Consider the following 21834-nt stretch of genomic DNA (forward strand, 5'->3'; position numbering starts at 1 on the left):
TTGCAGATCGTGCGTATAACTTCGTGTGGGTTGAGTGCCTATTCATGGCTTCATTTTCCGCAAGTGATCCCTGCTGCAAGTGTAAAGAAAAGAACCAACTTGGATTGTGCTATGAAGTTGAAAGTGATCCAGCTTGTTGAGGCAGGTGAGAAGAAGTTCACGTTAGCAGATTACTTTGGCATACCATGCAGCATATTGAGCATGCTTCTGAAGAAGAAAGTATTGCAGACAGCTTTGTGAATGCTGATGACAATGTTCAAGCTATACCGAATCTAGATGACAAGGACATTGTGGCAAGCATTGCAGAAACTCAGGAGGAAGGCTGCTGAAGTAGCGAAGAAGATCATCCAAAAGAGACGGCAACACGCCCGTGCACAGCCGCTGAACTGGCATCAGCATTTGACATGATTCGTCGTGCCTGCAGCGATATGGAAGGCACAGGGCTTTTGCACATCGACAGTCTTGACAAGATTGAGATGTGTGTCTTCAGCTTCATTTTGCAGAAGAAGCAAACCGGGATCCACAATTTATTTTTGAACGTAAATAAAGTGTGCTTGCTTTTTTTTTTTCCGAGTTGCTGGCCGTAACTTAGCGGCCCGGGGACACACCAATCGCTAAGGCACCGTTTGCCTCAGAGCCTATTATTTTATATATTGAATTACCTATATATTGAACTTTTTTTTTATGATCCCCTTCAGATTGAATATATCCAGATTAGACTGTATGTATTGACCCAGGTTGGCTTCAAAGAGATTCATTGAAGAGTGGCAGACACTTAGTGGCACAATTTGGCGTCAGGTTCATTGAAGAGCAGCACAGACCAAGTGGCACATACCAAGTTGTTCGACAGTTGGTTTCGAACCCTGCTCCATCTGCATAGCAGCCTGATCCACTACCCATTAAACCATGAACTACCCACTCCCAGTAACACAGATTGGCTTGAAATGGGTTAACATATTCAGTGTCACAGACCTGTGATCCAAGTTGACCCAAGGATTGGTTTCGAATCCAGTTCCCTCATACCGCAATGCGATTCTCTAACTGCTAGACCATGGACTACCCAGTGACCCAAGTATGCAAGAAAACGGTCAGAGACATCGCCTGACAGGCAGGCCCCAGAAAGTGTGTAGAGTACCCTAATAATGCGAATCACATTAAAAAGCCTGTCTTTCATGGTCTTGGCACCCAACGTGGGTACACAAACCGAAAATAGGTGTTTTCGACGGCAGATGACATGCCCGACATGTTCACTGTGCCCTAAGCATACCACCATGACAGATGCTGCCGCTATTGGAGAGATAGAGAGACAGAGAAAGAGAAAAAGAACTTATTTTTATGCCAATGTCCGGTGCTAACCTCTAGTCGGTCAGCTACCAGTCCTCATGCAACTTGTCTCTAACATGCTGGATAAGCACCGGCAGAAGAATGTTAATTGCATGGAGCAGTGGACTGAGCCAATTCGTCCATGACTATGGCTGTATGTTAATGGGAATGGTGGAGAGGGCTGACTGTGCTTGAGTTGAATGGCAGGGCAATTCCATAGGCAATGCTCTAGGGCTGGATATTCCATGCAAGTCAGGCATTTTTATTGCCCAGGTAGGCCTTGAATATAGTGGCGAAAAAGAGGAGTCACTATTGAGTTTTTTTGAAGTCTTCAGAGAATATCACTGTCTTCTCGTGAGAGGTTAGCAGGAGGAGTAATAAGGGCGATGGCATTGGTGCGAAGTTCCTTTAGAAGTGATGTGTGCTCCTTGTGCAAAGTGTTTCTGTGTTCCCTTGGGTTGAATTCGGATGTCCATAGGCTCAGGGGACTTGGAAAATAATGTGAACGACCTCATGAGCTCGAGAGTTCCCCCTTGCCTTGGTGCCCAGGTATCCTCTGCAAAGTAACACAGAGCAAACGGTGTGCATCCAAGTGACATTGAAGTAGACTGTGTATATGACCAGGTAGTCAGTTCTCGCGAAACATGCAGCATGCATCTTGGCTATCGCTGCAAATCAAGATGCATTGGGTAGGACGATGAGGCTGGGTGACTAATTTGAGAATAGCAAGAGCCTCAACGTAGGTTGGGTCGGGACTCCTATGTGTGTTAAGAATTAAGAAAGAAACAGCCAAAAAAGAGGCACACAGGAAACATGCAAGAAGGCAGGAAAGAGGCTGGACTACCAACTATGTGTGTTTACATGCTCGTAGGGAGGGCCAACTACTGCAGTTAGACATCTACCCTCTGAGTGACTATCATCCGTATCACAAGAATCCAACAAACAATGACACCAAGGACAACATAGGGAAAATTACTTGTACTTAATAATTGAATTAAAGAAATGATAAGCTAATGGCAATGAAAGCAATGAAAAAACAACTTCCCGCTGGTGGGTAGCAGTTCTACATCTTTGCATTACACGAACTGCCATTAATTTATCATTTCCTTAATTCAGTTAGTAAGTACAAGTAATTTTCCCTATGTTGGCCTTGCCGTCATTGTTTGTTGGCTTCTTGTGATATGATATATATTAATTAAAAAAACAAAGAAAACAATAACCCCTTCTCTACAGGGAACGTGGGTTCATGCGAAGCTTGTGCAACCCTAGGGGAGGGGTTGGTTAGTTTTATTGAGCATTTAAGACACATTAAAGAGACATAGCTGTTGGTGAATGGGAAATGGTTGTTCATTGTTGATGATGAGCCCTTTCTCGAGCAAGCTTCCAGCGGCGTTCATGAAATGCCACCTGTTCTTCAGCCAAAAACACGAAGCATGGCCCGCTACTACTGCCGTTCTTTCAATGCAGCCTATTCTTTGGCAGAATGAACCAAATGTGGCCTCTCCATCTGGCTTCCGGGCCTTAACTGGTGGGAAACAGTGGGCGCGAAGCGAGCAAACACGCAGTCACACCCTTTTCCTTTTCCGGATGGAGGGCACACCTGTGATTGGCTCACGCCTTGTGCTGCGTCTACTTCTCCATGCATATAAAACCCCGCTTTAAAGGGCGCATACGATGAATCGACAGTGGCTGAATCAGTTGGCGTGGTGGTCTTGCAAGCCAGAGCTCGGTGGTTTAAATCTGCAGCCCGGCAAACAATTTTTATTTTCGTGTTGCTTGAGTTTTTTTGTACAGAAACACTGACACCGACACGAGTTGCAACACAAGCTTCGCTTGAAAAAATTGGGTCCCTTGGTTAACCCTCTTTCTTCTCGTTCATTACATAGCAAGGGTCTCGAATCCAGGCAGCATGGATGCCTTCAGGTAGCATGAGTGGGATCACATACAAAAAGATCACATACAAAATCACGTACAGAAAAAGATTCTACTTTTTACGTCCTACTTTAACTTGGGATGACCATATCCGCGAAACTCATAAAAAATTGTGCAAAACTGCGGGTATGCTAAACAAATGTAGACATATCATTCCTCAACGTATAAAACTACTACTATATAACTCGTTAGCCCTTTCTCAGTTATCCTACGCCCACCTACTATGGGGCACAAAAACAACAACGAATCTAAACAGACTGTTCCTAATTCAAAAGAAGTTTATGCGAATAATTGCAAACGTCCCATATGATTCTCACACGCAGCAACTCTTTAAACAGTTTAAGGTTATAAATATCCATGATTTTTATAATTATCGTTTACTCCAGACATACTGTTCGGCCACAAAAAAGAACAACTCTTTTTACAGCGAGATTTCAGAATTAAGAGAAAATATTGCCGTATACCCTACGCGTCACCATAATATTTGGCACATACCTACACCTCAAAACAACTATGCGAAACAATCGATCACTTTTACTCTCCCAGCTCTGCTCAATAATTTTGCCAACAAATCTGTAGATGTGTCACAGTTGTCTAAAAAAACAATGCGAGATCAGTTCCTGTGAACTATGATGCATTTATTTATGTTTTCGTATATTTTGCTCATTAATGTGAAGTTTTCTTTTGTATTTTGCAAAATGCTTATGTTCCGTTGTTATGTTCCATTGTGCAATCATTGTCCGTGCATATATATGAAAGCAGTCATTTGCACGAAAATTGTTTCATAACTACTGCTGCTGCTGCTGTGTAAAGGGGCAGCCACCTCGTCAAGCTACTAATCTCAGTAGCTTTTTGTGGCTGCTCCTTCCTTGTGTATTTGTTTCAAGGAGAATAAAATTCAATTCAATTCAATTCAATTCAATTCAATTCTACATCCACATCTCAGTTCCACATCTGTTGTTGAAGCTTGTGAGTAGTGGTGGCACTTGCCAACACTCCCAAGGTTAGTTTAGTAGTAGAAACATAAATACCCCAAAAAGTGGATTGGAAAACGGCGCTGCGGTAGCTCGATTGGTTAGAGCATCGCACGCGTAATGTGAAGATGTGGCATCGTTCTCCACCTGCGGCAAGTTTCTTTTTTCATCCACTTTCATTGCCATTAATTTATTGTTTCTTTAATTCACTTAGTAAGTACAAGTAATTTCCTCTTTGTTGTCCTTGGTGTCTTTGTAGGCTTCTTATGATATAATTAATAAAAATTGAGCCCCTTGGTTAACCCTCTCTCTTCTCATTCATTACATAATGAGGGTCTTGAATCTGGCAACACTGCTGCCTTCAGGTAACATGTGTGGGGTTATTTACCAGTTGCCTTCACCCAGAAAGATCACGTACTCATGACGCCTGCGGCAGAAAAGATGCTCCACATCTGCTGCAAACATGGAGTTTCTAAAAAGATGCCCCATATGGAAATGTGGCGCTAGTGTCTACAGGGGCTCTCCTGAGCGTTGCCTTAACCTACATGGGAATGATGGGAAGTACAGGCTTCTGATTGACTTGGACTTTTAGACCAGCGGCGTTTTCTTGCAGCACAGTAAGGGAAGTTATACTCAAATATTATCATGTAAAATGTAATTTTATTTCTGCAGTATCTTATATAATGCACAACACATTACATAAACTTTGTATGACTTTGAGATTGAAGCATGGTTCACCACCTGAGCACACTAGCGTATGCATTATTCAGCAATTCTGTTCGCAATTTAGCACCAGAGAATAATTATTTATTTTTACAACAGCAATAACAACCCTGCATGTACTTATATAAAAATATGCATCAAGTATTTATAATTTTATATTTTGAGAAAGTGTTGCGCCTTTGATAGGAATGCTACAAGTGTCGTCTGCTATGATTCCTACTCGCTGCAAATGTGAGACTTTTCTCACAGACGGCAGGCATTTGTGAACTCTCTCACTCTTACGAAAGGCTGCGCCAGCTGTCACGTTTGCTGAACGTCTTCAAGTACTTTTAAGGCCATCTGCTGCAGTCTTAGCTACGACGTTTGTGGCCACCTACGAGTATGCTTCAATACATTTTATATTGACGTACTGCTTGTGAAGCATCCGCCAGCAGCTGTTATGGCGTGGCTTTGCACTTACCTATTATGCAACAGCAGACTACAGCCAGGAAGCAGCAACCTTTCCAACCACAAGTAAATTTGTGTTCTCAAAAGTCCTAAAACACACATTTCAATGAGCACATAGATGAGCAATTTTTATTTATTTATTTATTTAGGAATACTGCAGGCCTTAGAAGGCCCAGGCAGGAGGGGAAAGGTACATACAAAAAAAGAAAACAATAGATTGACAAAGGAGTAAAAAAAAAGAAAGCTCCGGAAAAAATGTATTAGAAAGTACAATCGCATAATGAGTAAAGCACCTCTAAATAATGCATAGAGAGCGGCAGGTACAAATTGAAACACTGTTTCACAAGCAAAGTTTCAAAGCACAGGAAATGTAACAGAAAAAAAAGGAGGAGTGCATAATTCAATATTACTACAACGCGCAAATGAATAAATATTGCACAACGATACAAATTGAAACGAGATTTCGTAAGAACAAGGACTACAATTAGATAGTAATAGAGGCTATTGAGTCAGTGCTGAGAAGTTTGTTATAGGGTAGGCTGTTCCATTCCGTTACTGTTCGAGGGAAAAAGGAAGACATAAAGACATTGGTTCTACCATTATAAGGCGTTAATGATGCAGCGTGGCGATGTCTTGTTCGGCGGGCAGTAAGGGGTGTTATGTAAGGTTCGGGAGAAAGAGATAGTTTATTGTTACTCAGCAAGAAGAGAAATTTAAGCCTGTGAATTTTTCTTCTTAGTTGCAAAGACTGAATATTGTGTTCAGCCATTAACTGAGTTGGGGAATCACTTGTGCGATATTTAGAGAAGATGAACCTTACTGCTTTACGTTGTATCATTTCTAGCGCATCGATGTTAGTTTTAGTATAGGGATCCCACACAATAGCTGCATACTCGAGTTTAGGACGGACAAGAGAGGTGTAGGCGATAAGACGGGTTTCAGAAGGAGCGTGTTTTAATTTATGCCTAAGGTAGCAAAGCTTCTTAAAAGCCGAGTCGCAAACATGGGAGATGTGCGAGTTCCAACTAAGGTTACTGGCTATTGTAACACCGAGGTATTTATATTCATTCACCTCCGTAAGAGGTTTGGATGCTAGGCTATAGGTAAACGACAATTTATTAATTTTCCTAGTTATTTTCATAAATACTGTTTTATCAATGTTAAGCTGCATGTCCCAGCGCGCACACCAAGCTAGTATGTCTTGAAGGTTAGAGTTTAGAATAACTTGATCTTGTCGGCAAGTGATCTCATTAAAGAGGAGGCAATCATCAGCAAACAGTTTTATTTGTACGGGTTGAGTAACAGTGTCGACAATGTCATTAATATATATGTTAAATAATAATGGTCCAAGAACACTACCCTGGGGAACACCAGAAGTGACAGGAAGGGTGCTTGAAGAGCAATCATCAACTACTACGAATTGCGTACGGTTAGAAATATAAGCGCGAATCCAATTTACGAGATGGGAAGGAATGTTCAAATGTTCAAGTTTTTCTATTAGCTTTGCGTGTGATACAAGATCAAATGCTTTCCTGAAGTCCAAGAATATGATGTCAGTTTGCCCTGATTTGTCGATAGTGCTAGCGAGACTGTGAACTACAGTGGTTAATTGGGTTACAGTGGAGAGGCCCTTTCGAAAACCATGCTGCATAGGAGATAGAATGGCTCTATCGTCGAGAAATTTATTGATTTCAGAAGCAATAATGTGTTCTAAAAGTTTGCAACAAGATGAGGTTAGTGAAATGGGACGATAGTTTGCCACTAGTGATGGATCGCCTGTTTTTAGTATCGGAACAATACGAGCAGAAAGCCAGTCGTTAGGAAGCACCGCCGATGAAAGGGATGCACGAAAGATGATTACGAGAAAGCGAGATAGCATTTCAGCGTACCTGTGAAGAAACACGTTTGGTAGGTTATCAGGCCCAGGAGATGATTTTGTTTTTAAATTCAGAAGCATAGAAAAGACGCCAGACAAAGAAATAAAACTAAAATCATTGTGTGCTGCGCCATTTACACGAGGGGAAACGGGCGAGTTCGAAAAGACACTGTTAAAATAAGCATTGAAGTGAACAGCGATATCTTGTTTAGCGACGACAGGATTGCCCTCATGCATAATATGGTCAACTGATTTACTTTTTTTACTAAGATAACCCCAAAACTTGGAAGGAGCAGTTCTGATGAAGTTAGGAAGGGTGAACTGGTAATAGCGAAGTTTAGCAACACTGATAGCCTCATTTAATTTTGCTTGGTAAGGTTCTACTATGTCACGAGAAAGACCCTGTCGTCTTAGTCGTTTAACCTTTCTCTTTATGTGCACTATGTCGCGCGTCATCCAGGGAGTAGCTCTATATGTTCGCTTGGTTTTATTTGGAATAAAGTTGTCAATACAGTGCGTACAAATATTCATAAATTCATCCCAAAGTTGAACGGTGTCGTGTCCCCCAAAACCGCTAAGACTAAAGTCAAGATAATCCAGTATGCTCTCATCCCTGGCACGTGAAAAATCCTTTACAGTAATAGTTTTACAATGAGTAGATCTGAGAGGATCAAGGTAGCAAGAAAAAGCCACAAGTTCATGATCCGAAATGCCATGTTCAACAGAGACAGAATAATTATCTAAAGTCCGGCTAATAAACACAAGGTCAAGTATTGAGGCAGAAGTAGTGCTAATTCGTGTAGGCTCAGTAACCACTTGCTGCAAGTTGTGCATCAAGATTATGTTACGCAACTGCTCATTATTCATATTAACATCAGCGCTAGGAGTTCCGTGAATCCAGTCAACTCCCGGAAGATTGAAATCACCTATGAGAAAAATTTTTTCGTGCACAAAAGTCGCCATGTGATCACGCAGATCTTTGAGAAATTGCGGAGCGGAATCGGGAGCGCGGTAAACAGCAAAAATCAAAACAGAAACGTTATGGCATAGAATTTTTAAAGAGATCACTTCAAGATTATCAGCTTGACGTAGGAGAACTGCCGAAATATCTTGTCTCACCAAAATAGCAACACCGCCACCTCTAGTAGGTCTATCACGACGGAAAGCACGGTAATTAGAGGGAAAGATATCTGTATCTTCTATTTCGTCATGCAGCCATGTTTCTGTGATGACGAGAATGTGTGGGTTACGCGCAAGAATTATCGCGTCAAGCTGATCACTCTTGTTGATAACACTACGTGCATTGATATTTAAGATTCGGAATTCTTGAGGGGGAGCAAGTCAGTCCTTTTTTGAAGTACTGCGATAGTCATGGATTTTAATCCTGGTGTTAGTGGCATCATTCCATATAAAGTATTCATTGTTGACCCATAGTTTTGCGTCTATCAAAGTAACTTTTTTGCCCTCTTTTTTTTCAACCTTCGCGCTGTCCCAAAGCAGTTTACGTTTTCTGAGGGTTTCATGCGAATAATCATTTTGTACTGAAATTCTGGTCCCTTTTAACTTGTTGGCGTTTTTTAGGATTGCACGTTTTTCATTGAAGTCCTGAAAGAACATAATAACGGGTCTTTGTTTACCAGTCTTCCCTAAACGGTGGATTCTTCCAATCGAGCTGCAATTTACATTTAGCATGTGGGAAAATATGTCAGTCACAATTTTTTGCTTAAGCTCGGTTTCTGTTTCAGCAGCTTCCTCCCGAAGGCCAAATAGCACCAAATTGGAACGCCTACTCCTATCTTCCAATTCTACTATCTTCTTTTCTAGAGATTTAACGGTTTGTTCAAGTTCATCAACACGAGCAACACGTTTTTCTAAAACAGTGAATCGATTGCCCCAATCAGTAAAAAGTTTTTCCATGTTATTCTGCTGCGTTCTAAGCATGTGTAATGAAGCCCTGAATAAAATTTGATTGTCAAGCCACTAGAAGTACAACTGTCTGTCTTGTGTTAGTAGTGCCTTCTTTTTGCTCTCCTGGAGTTTCATAAAGTATGTAACGCTACAGTGCCAACCTAACACACTTAACAAACCAAGGTCAAAACGGTCAAAACACGTTTACAATGTTTACGATGCCGTCGCTTTCTCATCAGGGCTTTGACACCACACCGCGACACAAACATCGGCCCAGCCCCTGGCCCAGCGTGCTATCCCACTGCAGGTTATAGCAATTGCAGCTGGAGCTGCTTGAAGCGAAACCAAAACTGCCAAAAAATACCTGTGGACTAGTTCGCCAGTCAACAGAATACCAATTCGTAGCCTGTAATTCCCATCATTTTCACGATAGTTGAACAATTGCAGCGCCAGATTTCCCTCTAGTTATAGTAATATGAAACTATATGGCCGCAAAGGTTTGTGAGTGGTGCTGCTGGCTAACACTCCCAGGGTTAGTTCTAGTAGTAACGCATAAATACCCCAGAAAGTGGATTGGAAGACGGCGCAGAAGTAGCTCATTTGGTAGAGCATTGCATGCGTAATGCGAAGAGGTGGGATCGTTCCCCACCTGCGGCAAGTTGTTTTTTCGTCCACTGAAGATTAATATGCAGAAGAGAAAGATAATAATGAATAACCGGGCAAGGGAACAAGAGTTCAGGATCACCAGGCAGCCTCTAGAGTCTGTGAAAGAGTATGTTTACCTAAGTAAATTATCACAGGGAACGCTGATCATGAGAAGGAAATTCACAGAAGACTAAAAATGGGTTGGGTCACATACAGCAGACATTGTCAGCTCCTAACTGGAAGCTTACCATTATCATTGAAAAGGAAAGTGTACAATCAATGAATTTTACCGGTGCTGACATATGGGGCAGAGACTTGGAGACTGACAAAGAAGCTCGATAACAAGTTAAGGACCGCACAAAGAGCGATGGAACGAAGACTACTAGGCATAACGTTAAGAGACAGAAAGAGAGCGGTTTGGATCAGAGAGCAAACGGGCATAGACGATATTCTAATTGACATCAAGAGAAAAAAATGCCACTGGGCAGGTCATGTAATGTGCAGGTTAGATAACCGTTGGACCACTAGGTTGCAGAAGAGGTACCAAGAGAAGGGAAGCGCAGTGGAGGACGGCAGAAGACTAAATGGTGCAATGAAATTAGGAAATTTGGAGGTGCTAGCTGGAATCGGCTGGTGCAGGACGGGTAATTGGAGATCACAGGGAGAGGCCTTCGTCCTGCAGTGGACATAAAATAGGCTGGTGATAATGATGATATTAATCAACCCCCCTCTTACACCCTCTCTGTTAAGGTCCTCAATCATTTGTTGTACTAACTCGTCTGCAGTGTTGCTCAATAGAACAATGTCACCTGCAAACCGAAGGTTGCCGAGATATTTGCCATCGAACCTTACTCCTAAACCTTCCCAGTTCAATAGCATGAATACTTCTTCCAAGCATGCAGCGAATAGCATTGGATAGATTGTGTCTCCTTGTCTGACCTCTTTCTTCATAGGTAGCTTCCTACTTTTCTTGTGTAGAATTAAGGTAGCTGTGGAACTTCTGTAGATATTTTCCAAGGTATTTACGTAAGTGGTCTGTACTGCTTGATTACATAATGCCTCTATGACTGCTGGTATCTCTGCTGAATCAAATTCCTTTTCACAATCTATGAAAGCGATATAGAGAGACTTATTGTACTCTAGGGATTTTTTGATAACCTGATTAATCACATGGATGTGATCCATTGTAGAGTATCCCTTCCTGAAGCCAGCCTGTTCCCTTGGTTGACTAAAGTCCAATGTTGCCCTTATGCTATTGGAGATTATTTTGGTGAATATTTTATATAATACTTGGGAGTAAGCTAATGGGCCTATAATTTTTCAATTCTTTAATGCCTCCCTTTTTGTGGATTAGTATAACGTTTGCAATCTTCCAGTTTTCTGGGACCCTTGCAGTCGATAAACAGTTCGTATAAAGAGTCACCAGTTTTCCAAGCACAATGTCTCCTCCATCTTTGATTAAACCGACTGTTATTCCATCTTCTGCCACTCTTCCTCGTTTCATGTCTTGCAAGGCCCCTCTGACCTCATCACTAGTTATAGGAGGAGTTTCTTTATCCTGCTCATTACTGTTTCGAATGGAGTTATCCCGAGTCCTCTGGGTACTTACTGTACAGGTCAGTACAGAATTCTTCCGCTTCTTTTACTATAGCTTCGAGATTGCTGCTGATACAGTAAAAGCTCGTTAATTCGAACCACAAGGGGAAGCCGCTTCAGTTCGAATTAACGAAAGTGAAGGAGGGCAACAGTACACTGCGATTTGGAAGCAGTAGGGCATGTCAGAAATTTCGCGTGTCAGAAAGTGATGGCGTGTGCCCGCGGCACACGCCATCTTCAAGTCGAAGTTTTGGGTCCGACTGTGCCACACCACCGATGTCCACCGAAACGAACGTTAGCCGAGGCTTCACACCATCACAATGAATTGCGACGGCCGATACTTCCTAAGCTGAAAACAGAGGTGCACAACCGATGAAGACTGCCGAGACAAAGACGCTGAACATGTGAAGGTGGCGAAGGCCCTGATTCATTGGTTCTTGATTGCAAGCGCAGCTGCGACGTACTTGATTCGGTGTGTTTTGGAGCTTGCCGTGCCATCTCCGCACAACATTAGCAGCTGTACATGATTTGCAAAGCCTCCGAGATTCGCAACGGGCAAGAAGTCTCGGAGGTTACGTAGAACGGAGAGGCGGCAGCCGCCGCTGCCTTCTGGCTGACCCCATGTCGGTTAGATTTTTTTCCGATTTTGCCTTCTCTCGCCGTTCTCTCCGTTTCGGAGGCAAAACAGCCTTGTGTGTAGGCAGTAGGCACGTTTCTCTGGCCGTGTGCCAGGCGAGCGTAGTTCGAATTATCCGTGAGGGAACCTTCTCGCGTTCGAATTAACGAACTTTTTTATACATAGACTTCTGTGGAGCTTGGCCGGACCAAATCGTACAGTTTGAATTATCCATAAATTCGAATTATTGAAGTTCGAATTAACGAGCTTTCACTGTATTACCCTGCTTGTCCTATGCCATGTTTCCTTCTCACTGATTTCAGGCTACATCCATTTTTTATGGCTTCTTCAGTGTTTCTTATGTGGGGAGAGGCTCCTCGAAACAACTTTTTTTTTATTATTTGTACCAGAGACTTCAAAATTTAGCACATTAGAGAGTTTTTTATGCAGATTTCAGATATGCAATTAGCTTTTGTGTAGCCGCTATAGTTATTGAGTTATATTATACTGAATGACAAATTATAGCAATCTTTACGGGCACTTTTTTATGAACTAAACTTTCACAAAAGGTATTGTGCTATAGCTTATTTAGCTCTTCATAGATCACAGAGTGCCGATATCTAGTCAAAAAACGTGTTCAGTTATTGGAAGTGGTACAAAAAAATTTTGGCATTTCAAGCATTGTTTCTTTCAGTTCCCTGAGACATAACTTTGTACTGTTCAAATTATTGACTACTGATATTGAAATTTCAAGTAGATATCGGCATTCTACATACCTTCAAGAGTATGTGTGCCAAATTTCGTTAGTATACACCAATTCTAAGTGTACAAAAAGGTTCCCGAAAGACACGAAAATATCAAAAAAAAATAAAATGAGAAAAACAGGTTTGAAAGTTTCAAAACCTTCTATTCTTCAAAATGTAATTGTTTCTGCGTGAATCTTGGTCACACTTAGAAATAGCATGGAATCTCTTGTGATGCAGTGGTTTTGGAAGGCCGACGATCGCACAAGATCGCGAAAGCGCTGCCGAAACAGCCTTCCACAGCCTTCCCGCTGTCGTAGCGAGTGTTCGCCCCGGGGTCACCGCGCGCACCGGCCGACATGATCCGCTTCGACGTGTGCGTGAATGAAAGCACAGATTCAGGGCAGTCGGGATTTTCGCAGCGTAGTACGACGAAAGTCCTTTGCGCTTCTTAGCTGCTTCTCGGACGGCGAGTTTCCGTTCACGGCAAGTGGGGCATGCTGAACCTGTCGCCAGTGCCGTCAGTGCGCCGATCTCGCACAACACCGTGCTAGCAGGAGGGGCACCGACCGTGCTTGATTCAATTCTGAAGAATTCCATCTTTTTCTGCGATGCACTGACGAAATCCACAGCAGCGTCGATTTCACCACTGTCGCGGTGACCGGTGTCGTGGGTAGGCCTAACCGACGTCGGAGCGTCGCGGGCGTCGTTCCCGGCGGTCGTTTTTTGAAGTCTTACGCCGTTTCCCTCGGTACTTGTGCCGAGTTCGATACTTCCGGGCGTCGAAACTGCACTTTTTCGGGCTAGTCATCTCAAGAAAAGGCGGTGAGAACACGGGAAACTGTGCGGCTGGCGAGAACGTGCTGCGGCGGTGGTTCGGCTTTGCTGCACAAACAGAGCACCGCCGTCCAATGGCGGGGCCGCGCTGCATGGCGCGCAATTTGAAACGCGCGACAGTCTCGTCTTCTTTCTAGTTTTTCTTTTATTCTCCGTGAGCATACAAGACTGACAGCCATAGAACCTTGGAGGAAAGGGCTGACGCTGCACACCCCGATGATTGCAAACGGCGGGCAGTGACGCTCGATTGCGTGAGAACGATGCAAACGGCGCGGACTTTCTAAACTTTCGGTGGACTATAGAGTTACCGCCGCTCACTTAGGCGCATTTTTTGGTGACTTCTCGTGCGAATTTCGGCCTGATATTTACAGAAATAAAAGTTTATATGCCAGAGATGACAATGCAGCTTAAAACAAAAAAAAGTGATTTTTTTTTTAGAAAACCGCGATTTTTCGACCCGCGCCTCCCCTTAAATTTTGAAAATCCCTTATTTTCTCCTTCTTGATCAGTTTCGACAGTTCCGCAAATTCTATCTGATCTCTTGAGTTGGACACTTTCATTCTTTGTTGTTTTTTTATTAGGTCCTTTTTTACTTGGGAGAGCTTGCCTACTGGTTGTCTCGGTGTCTTGCCTCCCATTTCAGTTGATGCTTCTGAAGCCAGCCTAGTTATGGTTTCTTTCATTACCACTATGTCATCTTCATCTCTCTGTTTTAAGGCTGCATATTTGTTGGCAAGTACCAGCCTGAATTTGTCTGCTTTTACCCTTACTGCCTATACATTGGCCTGTTTCTTCTTGACCAATTTTACTCTTTCTCTCTTCAAATTGAGGTGAATCCTAGCCCTCGCTATAATCACTGCACTTTACCCTACCTAACACGTCTACATCCTGCACTATACTGGCATCGGCAGAAATTATGAAATCAATTTCAATTCTTGTTTCACCATTAGGGCTTTTCCAGATCCACTTTCTGCTGCTACGCCTTCTGTAGAAGGTGTTCATTATTCTCAGCCAGTCAGACATGGTTTGTACACTTAATGCGTGGAAGCAATTTACGGCCCTCTTTCTTCGCAATACAATACCTGGGGACACAAACGAAAATATGCAACAACAAATAAGTGCAGATGTAGACGAAAGGAATGGATGCAAATACGACTGTTCCGACGTGATGAAAATCTGTGTGTTAACTTTACAAGTGGTGTTGCTACGTGCTTTTCTTTATTCTTTGCGTGAATACTGTAAAACCTTTGCATCACTTTTTCTGTGCAGAAATGTTTTGGCAGGATTTCTTATACTAGAGCTTTAAGTTACCACCTGTGATGACGAGTCAATTCCAAGAATGTGAAAATGGTATCACGTCTCAAGATTGTACTTTGCTTATCAAAACAGCTTTTATGCATCACCAACAAGCTTTTTGGTAGTATATTGTTTGGAAGTGGCAACAAATGGGTTGTATATATCCTACTCGGGATAAAATGAGGGTGAGGCATTTGCCTGGAGGTTTTACTAGGGCATTTTACTACCTTTTTAAATAACTAAAACTCCAAAATGACAGAGTTGTCGTTAAAGAGACTAAAAGCTCACTAAATTGAGCAATTTCTCCTATACCAAAACTGGTGCAAAACTGCTTGGAGATAGCGAAAGAGAAAAAGGGATGGCTTTGCAGAAAACGTCAAATATGAGAGAAGGCAGGGCATGAATGTTGCCCATGAGCGCTGGTTCAAGTGATGGGGGAAGTCATCTACTTCAGGAAGGAGAGCTTGCCTCCTCGCATGAATGCCTGGCAAGATTTGATTTGCTGCTGTATTTACTGTTAGGAAACCCTCCTTAAAAATTCTTGAGGCAGAAAACTCTCTAGAAAGCATGTCAGAACTTCCAGTGCATAACCAAAATTTCCGATTGTGTCTGTGGAAGGGGCCTTCTCAGATCAAAATCTGAAAAGTTTTTTTGATAGGTGGTCACATACCTTGAGGGATAGAATTAAATCCTAATTCTGCTTCCGTGTTTCACTAAAGCAACATTTTCGTGATGTTCTTGCTGCAAACTGCCTTGAAAGAACAAAACATAAACTTTTCAGTGGAGACTACACCTGGTGTGATTCGACTGCGCAACCAGTTTTTGGAGGCGAAGCTGAATAGCTGCTGCGAGGTGTCATCGCTCAAGATTCTCGGTGGCTCCAAGGAGTTTGTGGCTGCAGACAAACTGGCAAATTTGTTTGTCATGTTTGATGACATTCCCCTCTACTGGGATGCCTGGGATGTCATGGACTATCACCTCGAGACTCGTAAACTAGCGGTCAAGCAGGTATGCTTTGACTATGCTCTAAATATAGGGATATTGTAGTTTTATGAGGCCATATTTCAGTAAAGACTACATCACCAAGAGCAGCTGGGAGACAAATTGTGTTCTGGGGATCCATATTGCCATGCTCAGTCCTTAAAGAGTGCAGAGGCAATAAGTGATATTTATTTAACTGAGATTTACTTCTATATACAGTGGACTTTCTTCAAACGGAACGTCAAGGGATCAGGGAGATTGGTTCCATTTATCAGGAGTTCCACTTACTGAGAGACATTCCATAGTGCATTGCACGAATACAAAACCAAACAACCATGAGAATGGTGTTCCGTTTAAGCAGAAGTTTCGTTTAGTTATTTCTGTTTATTGAGATTTCGTTCTAATTGGTTTCTATTAATTACCTCAAACTCATCTTATAGATAGTGCCACATTGTAGGTACTGCTAGCAATTTTTTTTTTTTTGATGAGCTTGTGTCCAAAAAGACAAGTGATGCAAAGGCAAATGCAGTTGCCATAATCGCAGATATGGCCGATTCCGTGAGCCCTTAATTTGCAGTTTTTGTGCTTTCGTTGTATTTCTCTGCGGCAGGCATTCTACTGCACTGCTGCAATGTGGTCTTATTGTTTGTCCTATTTGTGCTGTATTTTGGTAATCCCTAAACCAAGCTGGCACTGAGCTCACTCAAGGAGGATATTCGAAAAATTGAAGGCTCATATAAGGTTCAATGGCACATTGTTTAGCATAGTTGTTGATGATGGCACTTTAGAAATAATTTGTAATACAGTAGAACCTCATTGATACGTTCCCGTTACGTACGTTTTCTCTGCACCAACGTTCGCAATCAAGAACAAAAAATTACCCAATAGAGTTGCACTCATTTCTTACCAGTTCATATGTTCCCGGAACACACAATCTTTCGGCACGGACGTTCAGTACGTCACCAAACTGCGACCGTATGATACATTTTCTAGTCACTAGACCCCATAATAATAAGAAAATGCGCAAGGCGCATGCAAGTGAGAAGAGTATATAGCTGTGCAATACTCTTCCGCCCAACTAACGTGAAAGCGCCGGCACGCACTCAGTTTCTCATTTCGGTACCAGCAATTCTTCTCCAGGGTCGTCGCACACAGCATTCACAGCTATCACCACCAATCCTATTGCGATAAGCATCTTCGGCTATGTGTTTCACAGCATGTGGTGCCGCCAGAAGCGTAGCGCACGTTTTTAATAGGCGATAACCAAAATGTGCCGCTGTTCCCTGTGGCAGGCTGCAATCAAATAAGTTTTCCGGCCGCTAGATCCCATGTGAACAGGAAAAGAACACTATATAGCTGCTCGTCTCTTGTGAAAATGACAGCATGCAGAGTTTCTTATTCCAGTACTAGCAAATCTCTGCCTTGGTCATCTCATGCCACATTCACAGCTATCGCCGCCAAACGTATTGCGATAAGCATCTTCACCTGTCTCTTACAGTGCATGGTGCATAGTGCTATTGGTAAACGTTCTGCATGCTTTTAGTAGGCAATAATCCAAACGCACCACCATTCCCTGCTACAGGCGATGCGATGTGGGCATCACGTTTTACTTTAGCGGCATCTGGCATTGCCTACCAGCTTGATTTCGCTTCGGTTTCCTGTCGCTGTGCTACACGCCAGTGTTATGAAGTGCACACGCCGCTGATGCATCAAGACTGTCCGTGTTCAAGGCCGTTTCTGTGCATGCTTCCCATCTCGGTCGATTGCGTTGAACATGTATTCGTGGACTACTGAAACAGAAGAGAACTTTTTTTAGTTACTTCGGTAACGGAAAAAAGAAATATATATATATATAAGTCATTAGTTTACTGATATCCTGCCTAACGGAGTTACCACCGACTTCCATTGCACACTCCTTAATGATGCCCACAAGATTGTCGTTCATTGCTTCAACACTAAGGTCCTCTTCCTGAGTTCAAGCCGAATACCTGTTCTGTAGCTTGATCTGGAATTCCTCTATTTTCCCTCTTACCGCTAACTCATTGATTGGCTTCTTATGTACCAGTTTCTTCCGTTCCCTTCTCAGGTCTCGGCTAATTCGAGTTCTTACCATCCTGTGGTCACTGCAGCGCACCTTGCCGAGCACGTCCACATCTTGTATGATGCCACGGTTAGCGCAGACTATGAAGTCTATTTCATGTCTAGTCTTGCCGTTCGGGCTCCTCCGCGTCCACTTTCGGCTATCCCGCTTGCGGAAGAAGGTATTCATTATCCTCATATTATTCTGTTCCGCAAACTCCACTAACAACTCTCCCCTGATATTCCTAGTGCCTATGCCATATTCCCCCACTGCCTTGTCTCCAGCCTGCTTTTTGCCTACCTTGGCATTAAAGTCACCCATTAATATAGTGTATTTAGTTTTCACTCTACCTATCGCCGATTCCACATCTTCATAGAAGCTTTCGACTTCCTGGTCATCGTGACTGGATGTTGGGGCGTAGACCTGTACAATCTTCATTTTGTACCTCTTATTAAGTTTCACGACAAGACCTGCCGCCCTCTCGTTAATGCTATAGAATTCCTGTATGTTACCAGCTATATTCTTATTAATCAGGAATCCGACGCCTAGTTCACTTCTGTCCGCTAAGCCCCAGTAGCACAGGACGTGCCCGCTTTTTAGCACTGTATGTGCTTCTTTTGGCCTCCTAACTTCACTGAGCCCTACTATATCCCATTTACTGCCCTCTAATTCCTCCAATAGCCTCCTTCATTATTTAGTATGTGATAAATCTGATGTTCAGTGATCGTGTTTAGCCTGCAGTAATCTACGCAAGGACGCAGATCCTTGCCTGGCATCTCAACTAAGATCCTTGCCCAGCACCAACTAAGGTGTAATCGCTCTCGCAATGCTTGATCGCCCTAGTGTCAACATTTTTTCCACCTTTGCATCCATAACCTCCTGTTGGTGCGGTGACAATCGGTAAGCCTTTGAACATACTGGCTCCGAAAAAGTGAGTCCGATGTTATGTGTAAGAATCAATGTCCTCCCTGGCCTATCTACAAATAAGTCCTAATGCTCCTGCAGGATTTTCAGCAACTTCGTCATTTGTTCAGGCTCCAGCTGTGCTTTAGAGACTCGTTCCCTAATTAGTTGTTCCCTAGCCTCTCCGTCACTGAGTGATACGAGCTCTGGAAGCTCTACTGGAATCTCTTCGGGAACTTTTACCATCATGTATACATCTGCTTCCCATTCCCTGTAATGCTTGATCAGATTGCAGTGATAAACCTGCCCAACTTCCGCTTCCCAGGCACGCTTATAACGTAGTTTGTGTCAGACAGTTTCTGGACTTCGTTTGTGGGACCTTCCTACTGCACCTCGTTTAGGTTGTTTAGGATGTTCTGCAGGCTGGGGTCTTTGTTTTGCTTGGACTTTAAGGCTGAACTATCCATCTCTAACAGCCGCTGTAGGCCTTCTGATGTAAATGCTACACACAAATCTGGCGACTGCTTTTCCAATTACTGGGTTGCTTCCACTACTGGGACCTCTGCCAGTGCGGATCCAAATTCCTGTTGTTCCAATGTAGCGGCACTCTCTATCTCTTCTTTCTGAGGTTTTGAACAGCCATCTACCTCAGTTAGTGCCGTTTCTGCGACTGCTTTTGTAGTTAACTCACAAGCTTTCAATCTCGTTAGGGCCATCACACTGGCCTCCTCAAACATTAGCCCTTTCTTGCACAGAATCTGATCCGTCCTATTTGAGAACAGGTAACGGGTACTGTGGAGGAAGCGTAGCCGATACGCCAGCTTCCATCTCAAGTGTCCCGAAAGGACATTTTCGAATGGAAGACATGCACTGTAATCTTCTACAGCTTGCTTAATCCAGGTGCATTCATCTGTGTGCATTTCAGGTTCCACAAAAGAGCTGTGAACCATGCCCATAGTAGCCAACATGGTTTCCCATTTATCTCAAGGTCATGGATGTATGGTTCGAGCAGCTTCCTGTTCTTGTCATTGCAACCGACCAATAAAAACACCACCTTTGCCTTGTTGCATTGTGCAGCAATGTGTGCAGGTTTGTGACAGTTTTAGCAAAGAAAGGGTTTCCTCGCTTCCAATTTTTTAACTTCAGGGATCCCTTCTGACCCTGAAGCATTCCGTTTTGAGGTACCCTCAATCATACGCTTGTCCTTCCTTTTCTTTTTGGGCCCTAGCTTGAGCTTGCCGCGCCTGAAATTGGGGTCGCCTTTTCGATCTTCGCTGACTTTGCGAGCCCGACGCATCACAAATTCCTCGGCTAGTTCAGTGGCCCTGGCTACCGTACTAATTTCTGGCCTATCCTGAACCGAGTACCTCACATTCTCAAGTAACCGGCAATAAAATTGTTCAAGTGCAAAGTACTAACCAACGCTCCCGTGATCAACATTGGCTTTTTGTTCTTTGAGCCATTCCTCCATGTTTGACGTAAGCTTATATGCAAGCTCACTATGGGACGCATTCCTAGCCTTTTCCATTTTGCGGAACTTTCGTTGGAATGCTTCCACTGACAGCCTGTACCTCCTCAGCAAACTGGACTTTACCTTATGATAATCCTCAGCTTCCTCTCTGGTTAAGCGAGTGATTACGTCCATTGCCTTGCCTGGTAACAGTGCGAGCAGACGCTGTGGCCACGATTCGTGGGAGAACCCTTGCTTCTCGTACATCCACTCGAAGTTCACCAAGAGCAAACCAACGTCCTCTCCGAACTTAAAGGGCCGCATCAGCTCTGTCATCTTTAACGGTACACACTCTCCTGCACTGTTTCCTTCACTCCTCTGTCCTGCTGCTTGAGCACGTGCCATTTCAAGCTCGAGTCACTACAATTCAAGTGCGTGTTCCCTTTCCTCATGCTCTTCTGCCTGACTTTTTGCAGCCTCCCTCTCTCTAATGATCTCCAGGCATTCCGTAAGCTCATCATGTTCAGTCTCTAGAACCAGAATAGCCTAAATCAACTGTGGTTTTCGGAGTGTGTCAGTGACATCCAGGTGCAACACCTTTGCCAGCTCCAACAACTCTGGTTTACGCAATGACTTGAAATTCATGGCTGTTTTCAGTGCTGCTCTCTTTACTGCACACATCTATCTTGCCGCAACCTAACTAGGCGACAACAATAGCTCTAATTACTTGTTCTGTTCTAACCCTTCAACAAAACGTGGCAAAACTCGGCAGCAGAAGTCCCACACTCACTACCTTGCAGCGAAGAATCCGGCGTAGACCTTCGCAAACGCTGCATTCATTTGTGACTTGGCAGACAAGGCACGTATATCCGTGCCCTGTCCGCTGCTTATCAGTTGTTACGGCTGGTACCAGTTGTTACAAGCTGGTGCCTTCAGTTGTGATTGGGACGGGGTTTCAGCGACTTCCAACAGCATCTGCTTGGAGCTCGAACCAGATTGACCATTGGAGAGGGTCCAGCAGGGAAGATGAGATGGTGTAAAACCAAATAACAGAAGTTTAATACATTGTTCCAGGTGAGCGTTGTGCTCCAAGACAAAAAGTACAGAAACGTTCAACGTGCATGCTCATGCACACAAGGGTAGAGAAGATATGTTCATGCCATCTCGCTGGCCTTCTATACCCTACGCCATCTGGGCAACCTCATTGTTTCTTGTTTTCTAGTAGAGGGCCTTGTCAGCACACTGGTCAGCCCACACAGAGGAACATGGAAAAAAAACACTTCCTGGCAAAGAGGCAGTGAACGGAGGACACGTCAGGTCAACACACTGGGCAACCCACACATGGGATTTTGGAGAGAAAGAAACCACTCCCTGGTGTAGAGGGGGTGAACGTAGGACAAAGCAGAGTAGGATTTGCACTGGCACATAATGCCATCACACACACCCGACAGACAAGCCTTTTCGTGTTGACGAGCTTGACGAATAGGCACATTGTGTCTCAGAC

The 21834-nt window shown here is 43.5% G+C and overlaps 1 protein-coding gene across 1 annotated transcript in view; it reads left to right on the forward strand.

Moving 5' to 3' along the window:
• The window catches only part of LOC135917090 (alpha-mannosidase 2C1-like), a 232906-nt gene that overhangs the window by 139057 nt on the left and 72015 nt on the right, over positions 1–21834 (forward strand). The window contains exon 12 of the mRNA XM_065450585.2: positions 15698–15924. Within this exon, the coding sequence (XP_065306657.2) occupies positions 15698–15924 (227 nt within the window). The remainder of the gene's footprint in view (positions 1–15697; positions 15925–21834) is intronic.

Source organism: Dermacentor albipictus, chromosome 4, assembly GCF_038994185.2.
Source record: "Dermacentor albipictus isolate Rhodes 1998 colony chromosome 4, USDA_Dalb.pri_finalv2, whole genome shotgun sequence".
Classification (NCBI taxonomy): Eukaryota; Metazoa; Arthropoda; class Arachnida; order Ixodida; family Ixodidae; genus Dermacentor; species Dermacentor albipictus.